The 16595-nt window shown below is 40.1% G+C and overlaps 3 protein-coding genes across 6 annotated transcripts in view; 2 read left to right on the top strand and 1 right to left on the bottom strand.

Moving 5' to 3' along the window:
* The window catches only part of tmprss5 (transmembrane serine protease 5), a 6750-nt gene extending 909 nt beyond the window's left edge, over positions 1-5841 (top strand). The window contains exons 3-14 of the mRNA XM_035679612.1: positions 363-501; positions 808-888; positions 1835-1948; positions 2337-2472; positions 2701-2814; positions 2922-2965; positions 3122-3284; positions 3432-3616; positions 4436-4534; positions 4655-4797; positions 4941-5093; positions 5833-5841. Of these exons, the coding sequence (XP_035535505.1) occupies positions 363-501; positions 808-888; positions 1835-1948; positions 2337-2472; positions 2701-2814; positions 2922-2965; positions 3122-3284; positions 3432-3616; positions 4436-4534; positions 4655-4797; positions 4941-5093; positions 5833-5841 (1380 nt within the window). The remainder of the gene's footprint in view (positions 1-362; positions 502-807; positions 889-1834; positions 1949-2336; positions 2473-2700; positions 2815-2921; positions 2966-3121; positions 3285-3431; positions 3617-4435; positions 4535-4654; positions 4798-4940; positions 5094-5832) is intronic.
* Positions 5842-6163: 322 nt separating this feature from the next.
* Positions 6164-8899, top strand: pih1d2 (PIH1 domain containing 2). The gene is made up of 5 exons (XM_035680072.1): positions 6164-6558; positions 7443-7569; positions 7667-7897; positions 8036-8310; positions 8464-8899. Exons 1-5 carry the CDS (start codon positions 6376-6378, stop codon positions 8596-8598), a joined length of 951 nt encoding a protein of 316 aa, XP_035535965.1. The 5' UTR covers positions 6164-6375; the 3' UTR covers positions 8599-8899.
* A 145-nt stretch (positions 8900-9044) lies between these two features.
* dixdc1a (DIX domain containing 1a) overlaps positions 9045-16595 on the bottom strand; it is a 15560-nt gene continuing 8009 nt past the window's right edge. For 3 of the 4 annotated variants that reach the window (XM_035680069.1, XM_035680068.1, XM_035680070.1), the window contains 14 exons: positions 15283-15440; positions 15018-15163; positions 13305-13394; positions 13003-13056; positions 12853-12903; positions 12516-12620; positions 12339-12392; positions 12163-12246; positions 11237-11314; positions 10608-10769; positions 10455-10521; positions 10155-10263; positions 9786-9894; positions 9047-9525 (listed from right to left, as the gene is read on the bottom strand). In XM_035680069.1, the coding sequence (XP_035535962.1) occupies positions 9442-9525; positions 9786-9894; positions 10155-10263; positions 10455-10521; positions 10608-10769; positions 11237-11314; positions 12163-12246; positions 12339-12392; positions 12516-12620; positions 12853-12903; positions 13003-13056; positions 13305-13394; positions 15018-15163; positions 15283-15440 (1351 nt within the window). In that variant the 3' untranslated portion in view covers positions 9047-9441. Of the gene's footprint in view, positions 9526-9785; positions 9895-10154; positions 10264-10454; positions 10522-10607; positions 10770-11236; positions 11315-12162; positions 12247-12338; positions 12393-12515; positions 12621-12852; positions 12904-13002; positions 13057-13304; positions 13395-15017; positions 15164-15282; positions 15441-16595 lie in introns of all 4 variants that reach the window. The other variant, XM_035680071.1, reaches the window with a different exon arrangement.

Genomic DNA, 16595 nt, shown 5'->3' on the forward strand with positions numbered 1-16595 from the left:
CACACACACACACACACGCTCCAGAGTGGTAAAACTTTTCTGAAGACTGTAGGAAAAATGCATTTTAACACATTTCATTTAATTAAATTTGTTGTACAAGACACAAAATAGACATGCCAAGACTTCAGCTTATTACACCTCGCTACATGACACGCACACATGTAAACACCCACAGCTCTGATGGTTAATATCCAGATTACAGTGCTCATACTTAAATCTGACAGAGCCTGACAGGTGCACTGTTGTTGATGAGCAGATGGTCAGCAGGTAGTTTTTGTTGCAAGTAAGCAAACTTGCCAACACTTTATCAGATAGGAGCAACCTGTAAATGAGGTCTGACGTGTTGACTCTGCTTCTTATAGAGTCTTGATGGAGATACATTATCAGTGATTGAGAACCCAGCGGCTGTCAGCCATCCTTTTCATTCAGAGAAAGCAGCAGGAGTCACAGCAACCAAGGGAGTGCAGGGCTGGTTAAAAGGGATTCATTCTACGACTCACGGTAAGCTCCAGTGGTCCGCCACCTGATGGGCATCAACAGTCATCTTGCTTCATTAATGCCAAAAACACACGGCTCTAAATGTAAAGAATCACTGAATCAAGCCATCTACAGCACAATGATAAAGTGTAGATTTGCTTCTCAACTCTTTAGTGTGGTGTATATGTAGAATATATCTAATTAATTTCTGCCTCTGTCTCAGTGCTGTGTGTCACCGCACTATATATGTAACAGTTGACATTTAATAATTCTTCTCAGCTCATATCTGGGATCAGAAGGCATTAACTCCAGTCATAATTGTTGCTTTAGCTCACAGACTGGTGAGGCTGCTGGCAGTGGTGTGCGCAGTTGGACTCCTGGGAGGCTTAGCAGTAGGTGTCTGGTTTCTAGGTGAGTCATTGTGTTGAGTAAGAATCAATAAATTAGCTTAACAGTAACCAGGAACTGGAAACGAATGTGCAAATTGTCTACAGCCACTCGAGTTTGACGGTTACTGGATATTTGAGGCCAATACATACAGGGGCTTAGGCATTTTTGAACTATAATTTCTTTCTTGTTAAACATATACTGTATGTTGATACCAAGAAATCTGCAATATGCTAATATCTGCTAATATATTGGCCTGGCTGATTTATCGATCTGGCACTCCTATGTAATACTGAAATGTGTTTAACTCTTTAACTGATTAATTATTCCCATTTATTTTTACTAAATTAAACTTTTAACAAGATGCAAAAGTAATTCAGAACTTTGCTTCTCATATCAGAAAACAGATTCTACGGCTATATTTTAAAAGAAATATGTCAAAATGTGTAATTCATTAAAGGGGTATTAACCTTTCTTACACATCAGCATCAATTTAGTAATTTAAAGTAAACTGACTCTGATGGGAAATGTTAGAAATACAGGATCCAGTGTTTTTGGAGCTCGGCCAATACCAGGGACTAAAAATGAGGATATAATGTTCTCTGCTCCCTTAATTTTTATTTGTCGCAAGTCCCCCAACTTTATGGAAGAGCAATAATAAATTGCTTGAGTACCCCTTTAAGTCTCGAAGGAAAGATTTCAGGCAAAACCCCCCCTAAAAAAATCATCTAGTGTCTAGAGTATTGTTTTAGTGAGTTTTTTTTCCCTAATCAGCAGCACTCGTAGATATGGAAATATTTCATTACACCCTCCAAAATATTCTCTACAATACAGGGTTTATCTATCTCTGGGCACTAATTCAGATAATATGGTAACATTTAGTGAAAATTAACATGTTTTCGCTGCTGATTAACTGATATATCTTTTATCTACAACTAATTAACTGATGTATATCTTTATCTATATATAGTCAAACTTCTGCTGAGGCCATCCTACTCCCAAAGTCCAGTGGGACTTGGGGACACAAAGGAGACACCTTTCTGCAATGTGACAGAGGATATTTCTATCTCTGACCCCAGGAAAGGTCGGTGTTTCCTCATCTCTCTGGTGTTTGTTGAAGGCAGGCATTTTTTAAATGAAAGTTTTATGAATTAACCGCCAGTGCAGGATTGTGTGGTTGCACATTGTTACGCGATTCAACATACTGGGTCATGGTTCGCCTCTGAAGTGATTTTTAGTTGAACAGTAGCAAAATTAACATTCAACAGCTGCTTCTTGTTGCCTTTTGATCACTCTTGAGAGATGCCCATTGATATACATGAAAACATCACACATAATGACCTGTTTGTATTGACTACATTAGCATAGATACTTGTGTTTTTCCTAATCATTTCCCACTCATAGAAGAGGCTTGTTCATTACTGTTGACTGAGAGCTTGTCTCTGGAGGGTTTTTCAATCAATCAGGTTCAGTGTTTTACAGAATCAGCCCAGAGAACTCCCTCCTGGAGATCCAGCTGGGGAAGCTGCCCACCTGGCTGCCGGTGTGCTACGAGAGGTGGAACTCTTCTCTGGGAACGCTGGTTTGCAGACAGCTGGGTTATCTGAGGTTTGCACTCCTGACAGGATCCCACACACCACCTCAGCCCTTAACACTAATTGAGACTGGAGCGCCCACTCACTAACTCATAGTTTAATCTTGGCCTGCTTTGCCGAGGTTGAAGGCTCAGCTTATTTATGACCTGCAAATACCTCATCTGCAATCTTGCGTCACACCTTGTGAGTCTGAATTATCTTAATACTCACTGCCACCAATTTTCATATGTTCTCTTACCAGACTGACCAAGCATAAAGGCGTGAATCTAACTGATATCGGTCCAAACTATACTGATGGCTTTATACAAATTACCTCAGAACACAAGAGCAACCTGGAAAATATGTGGCAATTCAGGTAAGGCAATTTGTCTGAGGAAATCCTACTCAAAATGATGCAGAGAAAACTGTGGCTACTAACACATTAATTATGCATCATTAGTTACCCAATTTATTTTCATTTAGGGGGAGCTGTAACACAGGAAAGGTTATCGCTTTACAATGTTTTGGTGAGCAAATTAAACTTTTTTGTTTGACTTTGCACCCAATAACGAGCCCTGTAGCTCCTTAATAATAATTAAGAGAAAGACAAGTGAACAATGCCACTCCCTGCAGGATTTTCTGACCAATCCAACTATTTTTTTGATGAATGGATCTCTGTGTAGAGTGTGGGACACGAGCAAAGCTTCCCAGGATAATAGGGGGAGTCGAGGCCACGCTGGGCAGGTGGCCCTGGCAGGTCAGCCTCTACTACAGCAACCGTCACACCTGCGGAGGATCCATCATCACCAGTCAATGGGTAGTCACAGCTGCCCATTGTGTGCACAAGTAAGACTGCTGACCTTACCAGCACTAAAAAGGTCTGGGGGTTACAGACTACACGAAGTAAAATTATCAGTCATTAACAGCTGCACCACACTGGACACATGACAGTTCTCTCCTATCCGCCTCCTCTTTTCTTATCTAAAATGTCAGCTACAGGCTACCTCAGGTATCCAGCTGGGCGGTCTACGCAGGTATCGTCACCCGCAGCTCGGCTAAAATGGCACAACACACGGGATACGCTGTGGAGAAGATCATCTACAACAAAAACTACAACCACAGGAGCCATGACAGTGATATAGCCTTGATGAAACTGCGGACCCCGCTGAATTTCTCAGGTCAGTCTGAGAGCCTCCTTGGAAGATAGCAGCAGTCCAAAAACACCAAAACAATCAATAGTATGGCCTCAGTTTACCATTTCATTTTCTCATGCTGACACATTTCAGAAAACAAGCCTTCGGAGCACCACAAAAGTGGTATTCACCTCCTACAGAATAAACGATTATTGCCAAGTGTGTAGGGTGTACCAACTTATGTAACTATAATGAGCAGTGATCTAAACTTTTATTCAAAAGTATACAAACAAATGTTGCACCACAACACTAAATCCCTTTCAACAACCACAACATCCTATATAACCAGATCAAATGTAGGAATAAAACCTCAATTAAGTTTACAGATCCCCTGCAGACATGTTTCAGGACCTATACAATTACTCTGCTTTGAGTGACAATTTCCATATAGTTTTTTTTCCCAAATATTTCAAAAGTTTACCTATTGAATAAAAGATGTTTGATTCTCAGCGTATGTGCACTGGGGGTTTCAAGTTTGTGTAAGTTTTAGTGTCAAACTCTGCACATACATCCTTCTGCACAGTGAGGGTAGGAAAGGAAAACACATTTTTGAGTGAAGGGGGGACTTAAGGGTCTTACTTAACAATAGCTTGTGAACCCAACCATATTCAGAGTGCAAGGTAAACTCGAGGGAGGCCATTAAAAGACAAAACCACTACAGGGATAAAAAACAAAAAACATAGTATGCGTAAATAAAAATTATTTGAATGAAAACTCATAATTTAATCCAAAGTATCATGTTCCAACCTGTCATAATTATAATGTAAAGGGGAAAATGCTCTTTTTTCTCCCCCCTTTAACTAGATACAATTAGACCGGTCTGCTTGCCTCAGTATGACTATGATCTACCAGGAGGCACACAGTGCTGGATATCTGGATGGGGATACACACAGCCTGAGGGTGGTAAGACGCAACTGTGCCGCTCTAAAACAAATTTACATCTGCTGCAAGTCTAATTCACACATGAATACGTGTGCCAAGTACATTGACAGAGCAGCATTAAATGTGCGTCTTCCCTCTCAGTTCACTCACCTGACACCCTGAAAGAGGCGCCAGTTCCCATAATAAGCACAAAGAAGTGTAACAGCTCCTGCATGTACAATGGAGAGATCACGCCACGGATGCTTTGTGCCGGATACACAGAGGGAAAAGTGGATGCATGTCAGGTCAGATGCATGTTTTTAAACAGCACTTTGCAGACACATTTTAAACATTCATTCTCCCCCCTGTGATTTGTTTACGGTGAAACGCTGGCATAATGAAGGCATGGTGAGTTTGTATTGAACAGTGTTTGTGTCTACCTCTCCAGGGGGACAGTGGGGGTCCTCTGGTTTGCCAGGAAGACAATGTCTGGAGGCTGGTAGGGGTTGTCAGCTGGGGGACAGGCTGCGCTGAGCCTAACCATCCTGGAGTTTACACCAAAGTGGCCGAATTCTTGGGCTGGATCTATGACATGATTGAGGTAAACAGACGTATTAGATATAGAAAATGTTATGATGTTACATACATAAAGCTTATAAAACAGGATGCATTATGATATAGAGTTGAGTAGGGCTACAACGACTATTTTCATTATCGATTAATTGATTACTTGTTTAGGTTACATAATGAAAAAAAAGAGACATCAAGGTGATATGACAAAAAAAGCAACAAATAATTTTATTTGAGAAGCTGGAACCAGCAAATGTTTGGCATTTTTGCTTGAAAAATTACTGAAATGATTAATCCATTATCAAAATAATGATTCATTTTCTTTTAACTGACAAATCAATGAATGCATAAATTGTTGCAGCTTTAAAATTACACAACAACAGTATGTAAAGTTAAAGTTTGCGTCACCTTAATGGACATTAAAATGCTGCTCACACAGTAAGTAATGCATCAATAATAAAGATAATCTAATAATATAACACTGAGGGAGTCATTCTGCTGCCTCATGAGTACTACAGTTAGCTGCCAATGCTTCTGTTCCTCTCCCTAAATAACTGTTTGAATGCAGGGTTTTTTACTTATTAGGGAGTGTTTACATTAGTACTTTTACTTTCAATGAAAGATATCTTACACAAATGCAGAAATATCAGAGAGCTGTAATTAATTCTATACACAGCCATTATTATCAGCAACAGGACGAAATTGGAAACTGCACAATGGCATATAAGTACAGGTTTTACACTGCTGATAATGTCTGTTTCTCTTTGCAGAGCTACTGAGGAGGGCTCATTGAAGCACAGCAAGCAGAGGACGCTACTGATATTACTGTTTGAGATATTTAAAACAATTATAGTTCATATTTTTACTTTAAATGTCCGTTATATAGTGTACACATAAAGACAGACTGGAGACATAAAAACTCATTTTTATGTTATATTTTTCATGTATTGAATATAAATTATGGCTCTTATAAAAAAAAAAACAGTGTCCAGTGTGATTATTGATTATTGATTACTGCAGCTCTGCCTTTGACCGCCAGGTGGGAACCGTGTGACATTTCCTCTTAGCTAGTTTCCATAGCAACTGACAACATTAGCTAATTAAGCTTGCGTTAGTCGTTCGTATAATTAGACAGAAAGTTTCTTAAACGTGTATGCCATTGCTCCAGCTCTATTTTTTTTAACATTTAGAGCATCTTTTATCAGCAACACCGTAGACGAGCTGGTTTTCTAACTTAAACGCTGTGCAAGTTATTATTAGTTCGCTACTGGCTAGTGTTTGTTTTAACTCCAAAGTAAGGCGGTCACCTGAAGATGTCGTCCACTGGCAGCACAGAGGATGTGTTGAAGCAGGTCAACCAGTTTTGGTCCATGCTGGATGACCTCTCTCAGAATGACCCTGCAGCCTACCGCAAGCTCCTGGAGAAACAGATGAAGGAAGGAGCTGAATTCAGTGCACCGCCTGAGCTCGACTCCAGTCTGTGCACTGAAATAGAGGTGAGCCTTCATACATTTAATTCAGCTTATCCATCCTGCAGAAACGACTTTCTCACGACGAGCATTTTACGTCAAAGCAGGGCAGCACAGGTGTGTCTCATTAATGATGGCTCCCTCCCACAACCTCGGTAATACAGGTGTTGCACCACATTTTGTAACCTGGGATAAAGCCCCCATAGATACAGGGAGTAGCATATTTTGACATGTTGTGATAGTGAAACTGTAGTGTAGAGGTCTGTATTAACAATTCACCTTTGAATATCTGCTCAGCCCTTTGTCCTGTCCTCTGTCTCACCCTTTCTTCACCCTCTAGCATCCAAAAAATCACACATTTCATTACAATTTGTCACAGAATCTGATGGGTCAAAAGCAGCCATTATTAATTATATTACCATGTTACACCTCTTGTGACAAAAGTCAGGTTGATTTGAGCACTGTCTGTCTTCTAGAGCTGCGATTAAACATTTTCTTTAAATTGTTGCTTAATGTACTCGTTTGGGCTATAAAATGAAAAACACAAGCTCCCAAAGGCATTTGTAACATCTTCGGTACAAATTTGTGTTCTGTCCAAACCAAAATTTAGAAATGAAAATATTCTCTTTGCTTTCAAAAGACTGAGAAACCCAGAAAATATTCTCTTTTGAGAGGCTAAATGTAGTAAACGTTTACAGAAATAATGGATCATCAGAATTGCCACCAGTTAATTGTCTGCTGATTGACTGATAATAAATTAATTTAAATAGATTCAGCTCTACTATCTGCCCCTTAATACAAAACGAACAACTTTTACTACACACGGTGAAGCTGTGTTTGTTTAATAGGTCAGAGATAGGGTGTGTTTTGACAGTATTTCTTGACAGACGGTGCATCTGTGTCCTCTACAGGAGCCCGAGAAAGGGTCGCTGTACATCAATATATGCAGCTGGAAACGTGTGCCTGCACCTCAGGATCCCAGCAGGCCATTACCTGTTTGTGCAGGAAAGCTGGAAACGGACACAAATGAAGGTCAAGGTAAAAGACAAAGCTGTGCCGCATCACTACAGAACTGGCCTTTGTGTTACATCATGTAAACAAGACAATTAATAAACTGGTCTTTTTTCCTTCGCAGGTTGCTACACAGTGTTGGATGTGGCGTTAAACCCAGCAGTGCTGCAGAAAATGAAGAAAGACAAAACAGAAGTCTATATGCTGGCCATGAGCTTTGCACAGCAGCAGCATGGGATGAGGTTATCTCAACGGTACACGGTCGTCAGCTGTTGCCCAAAAAGTAGCCCAGATGATTTGTATCGCCGGCTTGGGTTTCAGCAGTGGCCGAACACCTCCAAACAACCGAACATAGGTAGAGCAATAAGTCTTATACCCCGATAAGCTGCAACAAGCCCTTTAAGTTGGAGCTATTTTCTTTTGCTGCTGCAAGAGTATCCTCTTTCACCGTCTACCACAGTTTCTAATAATCCATAGCATTCCCTTTTTACAGCCAGTCAGACCCCAGCTGCCCTTCTGCAGCAGATCTCCTCTCTACACTCAGAGAAACAAGATGACGACCCGGCAGCCCAAATTATCTGCAGACCTACGGAGCACAAAAAGACGGGTTTGATCCAGGTCATCTCTACCACATTCGTGCAGCCTCAGAAGCCAGAGTACCAGCTTGAGGTGAAGACAGATACAGCAGGAGTCTCTCGCAGCATGGAGCTGACAGTGGAGCTGCCAAAGGTTTGCTCCATGTCAGACTGCCAGCTGAGAATCTCCAAGGTCAGCAGTTACACACTCCCTTGAACAGTTATAATGAACCACTTTAGAATCCGGAGTGTGTCGGTGCGAAGTTGGATGTCATGAAAAATACATAATTGGCCTGTTTCTATGTTTGCGAGTCTTACAGTGTGCTGAATGAATTTTTCTCCGCAGGACGACGTCTTACTGGAAGTGGAGGATGTCTACCGTTTGCTTTTGGAATTCCCAACACCTGTAAATGAAGACACTGCTACCGCCATCTTTAACAAGAAGAAACAAAGACTTACTTTGAGAGTGGATATTGTCTGACCATATGCTTTAATGGGGAAACAGATGTACACAGAGGTGATCAGTCCTGCTGGGAATGCCTTAAAGTAAAAACTAAATTCCTGCTATGCAATATGAAAAGCTGTGTGAACACATTATACCATGGAGGAACTTGAAACTTCAGCTAACAAACTATCAGTCCCCCTGTAAACAGATCCTTTCCCAAAACCAAAAGGATGTTTTTACTGAAGCAAACATGTCGCTGTGTGGGTTGACCTGCAGCAGCAAATGTAATTCTTAACCCCAAAAAAAATTAACTGACTTTAATGACAATCTGTGGGGTTTGTTTATGAACGTGTGGGCGTATGAGTGGAGGTGTATAATGGCTAGGAGCTGTTGTACAGTGTCATTACTGTACACTCCGGGAATAATTGACAACAAAATGATCCATGCAATAATTCATGTTTATTAAAACATCAAAATTGATGCAGAACAACAACATCACTATTTGGCAATCTGGAACGTGTGAAAATTGTCAGTAAACACTTTTGTTTTAAGGGTGGCATACTATGCACTGATTACAGCTTTTTAGAGCACAGCTTATAATGTGTTATTTATTGCAAATCTCATTAACTTTCTTTTATAATCCAGTTTCAAGTATCACATTACTGACCATTAATGAGCTGCAAAATGTCAAGTCAAATTCTTCATATGAAACATTCACTTTTAAAACATGGTTTTGTATCGAGATGGTGCTCGATCCATTGGTCCCAGTTAATAGCATTATAACCTTTTCTCTATTATGGCATCACACGTATTTTCAGTGGAATCCTGGTCCAGTGGGAACAACTGAGGTTTGTAGTGGTGATCTCTGGTTTTTGGGCTCTACCTCCTCTCTCCGTGGTCCTCCTCCACCCACGCTACAATCTTCCCTTCCCAGCCAGGCACGACTGCTCCGTCCTGGAATACCTGCACAGCCAACACGCAGCATTTACATATCCAAGAAGCACTCACATTTGTAATGTACAAAGGTATAGATAGAAAGTGACAATTACTACATTGTGTTATCAAATTCTCTGGGATGGATCCATCCTCCTGCAGTGGTTTGAAGTATATCGCAGCCACAGCTATTATTAGCATATCTTACTCTCTGTAACTGCCATTTCATATTTGCCTGCTGAAGCTGAAGTGAAAAGAAGTAGGGACTATAATTTGACTCCCACGCCTACCTCCTCTTTCACTGTGCCAAACTCCGGGTCGAGGGCCTTGAAGTGGTATCTGAAACTGCCTTGTCGGTCCACAGCGGCCTTAAAGTCTCGCAGAGTCACCTCACCCAGCCTGTAAGAGCACGCTGTTAGTCATGATCTATGTACACTTACACCCACATGGATATTAAGCTCGTCTAGGATAAACATTTAACCAGCACAAATGGTGAAGCATCTATGCATAGCTCTGGTTGTGCCTGAATCAAGCCACGTGTCCCTCAGCGTGCAGCTCTAACCAAAACAGCAATTTGCTTAGAAATCATGCACGGTACAGTGAGGGAACAAACAATAATGCTGTTATATAAAACCACCATAAAGCATTTTTATGTTCACCTTTTTGGGATGTTAATCAGAAACGGAGTGAGCGAGCGATCAGTGAAGTAGAGCACTTTAGTGGAGACGGCCGTGTCCAATCCCGGGCTGCTGTGTGAGTGGGCCATTTCTGGAAATAATTACAAACACAGCAACTGTTTTTCACAACCAGAGTCTAAAATGGCTCTAGCCTCACAGACAATAATGTCCTCTCCATACATAGCAGTGTAATTGAACAGCATAATCTGATTCAACAGCCAGGGTTGAGATGTTGCAGAGGATGACAAATCCTAAACAAAATAAAGATTTTGTTTGTCTCACTGGAGCTTTGCGGCCAGGAGTCACGGTCTGTGGAGTTGGCTCTGCGTCCTGGCGATTTGAATTCCTCCTAGAAGAAGCAGCAATTACTCACGGTGAAGAGTGGAATACATTTTTTGTTTTACTCTGAAATTGTGTGTCAAAGTGCGTGCGTACCCCTCTGTCCTGTCTGCGCTGGGTGTCCAAAGAGTGTAATCGGTCCATGAGGCTGGACACACCCTGCTCCAGGGTGTCCAGGGTGTGATGTTGGGGGTCATGGCCGGAAAAGCTGTCCCTCAAACTACGCAGTGCCTCCCTGACCAGCTGCAGCTCTTCCCCCTGTAACAAACAGCTTCTTGATACTCATACAGCTTCTTTAAATGTAGCCTTTTTTATGGAAGATAAGATATATACAAGTATGGAAGCACATTTCCACCAAATACTCATGGTCAGTCAAAAATATGACATACTAAGTCAAACATTTAACTCACTGATTTAAAGTTGTGATACTGAGTTAAATGTCTGACTTATTTTAGCTTATCTTAAACTTATCTAAGTTTGAGTTAATAAGTCTAAGTTTTGACTTAGTATCTGATAACTTTGACCTAGAACTTAATCATTTTTATGATTTTTTTAATATTATAATTATGATTTACCATGAGTATTTTATTTTTGTCACACATAACTTTTCGTCTATTTTTTCTTGTCCTACCATACATTTGCTTCCATACAATAAGCCATCAAAATGAACTCAATAAACAGCAATTCATAGTAGATTAAAGACCGAAATAGAAAAGAGTACATACTGGTGCCCTGTGTTGGAAGGCTGCAGGAGATGTTGAAGCCACCGAGTTACTGTAACCACCGCTTTCACTCCTGAATGACTGCAAAATGGACAACAATACATGTGTGTAGATAAATAAGGCAGGCTCATTGTCATCTTTTAAAGGATGAGTCTGGTGATATTATGTAGTTATGTTATTATCAACAAATGCCATGAAAAGAACAAAAACCAGACCTGTGTATGCGAAGCCTGATAAAGCATATTCCTTTATGCTATAAGCATCCATTGTTGCCATAAAACAACAATTTAAAACAAATCAGTGAGTTTGATTATTAGAATCAACACTGGCACTTTATTTTATTTTGAGTCCTGCTGCTGTCCACTACAAATCCACTATTTATTCCTATTTGAGTAACGTTTGCTTAACAATGCAGTGTGCAGCTGTTTTAGAAATTATGTTATTTTGTATTCTGTAGGAACCAATGGGCTTGGAGCTGAGAGCCACAGAGACGATGGGGTCATTGGGAAGAAGTGAGGTTATGACGTATTCTTGGAATTTATCCCTCAAATATCTTATATATTATATTATATTTTTTTACTTGAACTATTCTCTTCGTTTCTTTTATCTCATATTACTGGAATTAATTTTACTGTTAGTCATTCTGGGCAAAAGTTGATTGATTATTGAGTCTCACTCCCAGGTCGTCAAACAGTTTGGCAACCCAAAGCCTTGGTGTTTGACGACCTGGGAGCACAAACCGCCCTCAACAAGACTCAGGAATCAACTATATTTCTCCAGAAAGACTTTTGTTACCTTATTCAATTTTATATTTTCATACTTTGTAACCTTGGTTTTGAAAAATTCTGTATAAATACATATAATAATTATTATATATCTAATTTACATCCAAATACATATATTGCTGAAAAACACATTGTGATCATTACCCGTCCATGGGTGACTTCATGTGCTTTATGAGCTTCGTCGAACTTCTGTTGCTGCAGTATTCTGTCCTTCCTCCCGAGCTGCTGCTATTGTGACAAGAGAGATGGATGACACAAGTCTGTGTATGCATGTATATATCCAACAAATGCATTGAAGTGTAAATAATAAAAGACAATACCTCATATTCAGAGAGTAATTTGTTCCGTTCACTCATCTTGTGTTTGAGGTCTGCCTGCAAACAGATATATCACAATGATATATGAGTACTATGTTGCTTTCACATAAACCTGGATCCATGCAGGTCAAGCGGGTCAAATATTTTATCGTGTCAAACGGAAATCTTCACTTGTCTCACATTTTCCCCTTCCAGCTGATCTTTGGCCATGTTGCACCTCAGCAGTTCCTGCTTTAGCTGCAGCACAGCATCCTCCTGCACTGCCAGGCGCTGCTGTAGAGCATCCTAATGAGAAAGAGGGAGATCAAAGAAACGTCCAGAGAAGACCTGAATACAGATCCACCTGCCTCTGAACTTTATTATCTTTGTAAAAGAAATTTAAAAAAATGCATATTGCGTGTGATAAGAATGCAGAGCCGTCAGTTCAGGATAGCAGAAGAGTTGGAATAGATTGAATTATATCCTTTAATCCATTTTAATTCACACACAAAGGACAAAATTAGAGTAAGAGGTTTACCTTGATGGCCTGAAGGTGGCGTGCCTCCTGTTTGTGTCTCAGGAGTTCCCTCTAAGAGCCACACAAACGAACAGAGACGTTAGAGAAAGGGGCTCTCTGCTTGTAAGGCAGCTCATCTATATTAAACCTAATTACATTTACTTACTGTACCTTGAGATCAAGGGCTTCCTCCGTGCTTTGGTCCAGACGACTGCGGATTAGTACCTTCAAAGGGAGAGGGTATGAGCAGCGTAATTAGAGAATGGAAAAATGTCAGAACGTATGAGGAGGCAGTGGGCCTGCATGACAGCGGGCTAGCAGATCAGAGAGATTCAATTGTGCTCTACAGTAGCCACTCTCAAGAGGAGTGATGGCTGCAAACATCATCACAACAGAAGGGCTGACACTGACACTTCACACAGAGCGGCGAGCAAGTGTTGTTTTCTCGAGTTAGCAGAGAGAGTGCACTGTACCAGCTGCTGTTCGGTGTTAGCCCGGTTATCTCCGAAGCTCACAGATCCATCCTGGTCCTCCTCAGGGAGTGAGCCATGGAGCAGCAAAGCCTGAGGACACACACACACAGATATATTTATATATATGTAGACACAAAGTGTAAATGCCTCAGAGCAGTTATATTAAATTTACATGGCAGAGATGGCAGATTTATTTCTCTGTTTGTTTTTGTAAATACAACAGTTTGGGATTATTGGCTGCACAAGTTTCCCATTTCAGTTAATAAAACCAGTAACTGAACTGAATTAAACTTCATCAAATGAAATTATATTGAAAAGCACACATCTACGTATATACACAAACATATTCACCTCACAAAATAAAAACTCTACCTTGATAATCAGACTGAATAATCAAAAGCATTGAAGGGTTAACCAATAGTTAAGTCAAGTTTATTAAAATAATAATCAGGCTTTGGGAGCAACATATTATATGTAAGAAAGTCACGTACCAAAAAAGGTAAGAACATCACAGTATAGTGTAAGTTATGCCTTCCAGCTATGAAAATGGGCTGTAAGTTACCGCCTGAATTTGCTTAATGAGAAGCACGATTTTCTTTAAAGTTCCCCTCCAATCAAAAATATAGTTTTCTTCTTGTTCGCCGTGCAGAATAATGTATGTGCAGAGTTCGACACTAGGATGTTTTCAGATTCATCTGCTGAAACTGGAATGTTTCTCTGTGCTAAATCTGATTTTAAAGGGGCATTTTTTGTGTGTGATTAGTTTGGAAGTCAATCCTGGTACAGTATGCAACTGCAGAAACTTGATACCACCAGTGTGAAGAAGTGTGAGTGAGAATGGACTTATACAATGAAGTGGAAGACATTTTGTGTCCAGAAGGAAATCTTTATAAACCAACACACTTTGCATATTCATAGATTTTTAATGAGGTAGTCAAAGTAGAGTCCCTTTTAGGGATTTAAATGTGTTTTTGGCAGAAAGAATTATCAGACACACATCATTGTTCCAAGCATACTATTGTATATATGTCCTAATACATGTCTATAAGAGATTGTTAAAAAAAACACTGAGCAGAGGATACATTATTGATGCAAAAAATCTTGGTTTCCACTTTATTAGGTTACATTGTTCTGTTTCGTATTCTTATAGAATACACGTCATTCTTTATTTGCATATTGTTACTTCAATATTGTGATTCTTGGATTAGGTTATTGACTTCAATTTTTAACAATTAATTAGTAATTGTATCAGATTACATATATAAAATAAGCCTCCAAATCTTGAAAATAATTGCTTTTGAATAACTTTTAGTGTGCTTGTTTTTTTTTCTCATTTGTAAAATTGGCTCATTTATTTTCTCATCATATTCTTCCATATAATATTGCATTTACCCAGAGTTTGATATCAATTACAAGTGTTGCTGTACACTTACTTTATTTCTCTTTCTTGTCTTACATGTGTAACTCCATATGTCCTTGTGTAAATCCTTGATTGTCATTGTTGAATAAGGAAAAGTCTAAAATATCTAAAAGCTGCTGTGTTTTGTTTCACTTCATTCATCAGAATTACTAAACAAATCTGAGATGTGGCTGGTGATTTGGCTAAAGTCTCACTGTATGCTATATTTAAGCTGTTATCTTCCTCTGGTGCATCTGTGCCCTCTGTCCATGTGTTCACAGAAGTGGTGCAGCTTGTTTTTTAAGTGGACTTACCTGGAGGCGGAACACCATCCTCCTGGCCTCCTGCATCTCCTTCTCCAGCTGCTCCTGGTGGGCGTCCAGCTGCTCCTCCCAGGACTTCTCTTCCTCCTGCCCATCATGCCCGAGGGAGGGACACAATCCACACAGAGACACCTCCTCTGAAAGGAAGAGAGGCACAGGGGAGATGACGCAAGGGAGGTATTTATTTATTTTTTTTTTTTCAGCAATTCAATGCATCGTATCTTGCTCTACAAGAGTTGATGTGCAGCCAACCAACCTGTGACAGATTTTTTCTCTGTCAGCTCAGATTTGTCATCCCGAGGTTCCCCCTGGTCTTCAGACTGATCATGGACTGTTTCTTCTTTAGGGGTGTCAGCGGACTGGGTGATAACATACTCCTCTTTGGGGGAGTGAGCAGGGCTGGCTGAGCTGAGACTGAAACAGATGGTGGGCACAGGCAGGAATGAGTGTGTTTGCATCTCCTGCCAAATGAATGGCAATAAATAAACCTAGCTACATAAAATGGAGATATATACTTTAATAACTCCCTAAGGGGCACACAAATGTGAATTAATCCCATCTGGGCTAAATATTTTAAACCATATCCGTTTTAAACACGTATTGCCCATAGGAATACAGTGTATCACAGACTATTTAACTAATAATAAAATTATACAATAAAGCAGGATTGAAACCTGTTCAGAAAATACACAGGGGGAGCAGAAATGCATGCTACTCTGTCATTTCTCCCACAGGAAATTCCTAACATAGTTTGCTCCCCCTTTGGCCATATTTTCAAAACATAATCGTGGTATGGTTTCTGAAAGGCTGGTTTTCTTGCAGCTTGTATGAATATGCGTTTTGTGTTTTCTAAGAGCATCTCCAGCAGCCTGTGGCTCAAGCTGGCTGTCATCTTCACTCTACTGTGTTTGTGGAAATAGGATACAGCTAGTGTGACCTGTGACCTATGGCATTACGCATGGTCCTTTAACAGGGGATTCCTTCATTCTTTCCCTCTGCATTTGCATGGGAAAACAAGGCTGCGTCTGCGGAAACAGATCTAAACTCTGTACCAGAAAAGAGACAGAAAAGCATCACAATTCCTTACTGTGTTCCTGAGGCCAAAAAAACAAGAAGGAAAACATATCTGTGGACTTAAACTGTGGGATAAAACTGTTTACAAACCAAACAATGTCCCGAGGGATTGCATTTGCACAGTTAAACATGTTCTTCCCATACATATGCAGCGAGATTTAGATTGTAGCCGATGAGATTTTCTACTTATCTAATAGTATTACTCAGCAGAAGCAAAAATCACAACAGACAGCAAACAGGAACATTTGTATTATCCATAAATTTTGAGTACACAGTGTCTTTATGGATGAATTGTGCTCATGTGGCTGTGACTACTTCTAATAATGTGCACCACAGTTCTGTCTCATGAGTCAGAGAGTCATGCTAGCGGCTTTGTGACACAACACTGAGCTAAATGCTAATGTCAGCACGCTAAATGCTTAACATTGCAATGCTAACATTCTGATGTTAAGTTTTTATTTATTCTATTTATATCTATTTATTCTGTATATCTTT

This window comes from Morone saxatilis, unplaced genomic scaffold (assembly GCF_004916995.1).
Source record: "Morone saxatilis isolate NCDOM2014 unplaced genomic scaffold, NCSU_SB_2.0 Contig8, whole genome shotgun sequence".
In the NCBI taxonomy this organism is placed as follows: Eukaryota; Metazoa; Chordata; class Actinopteri; family Moronidae; genus Morone; species Morone saxatilis.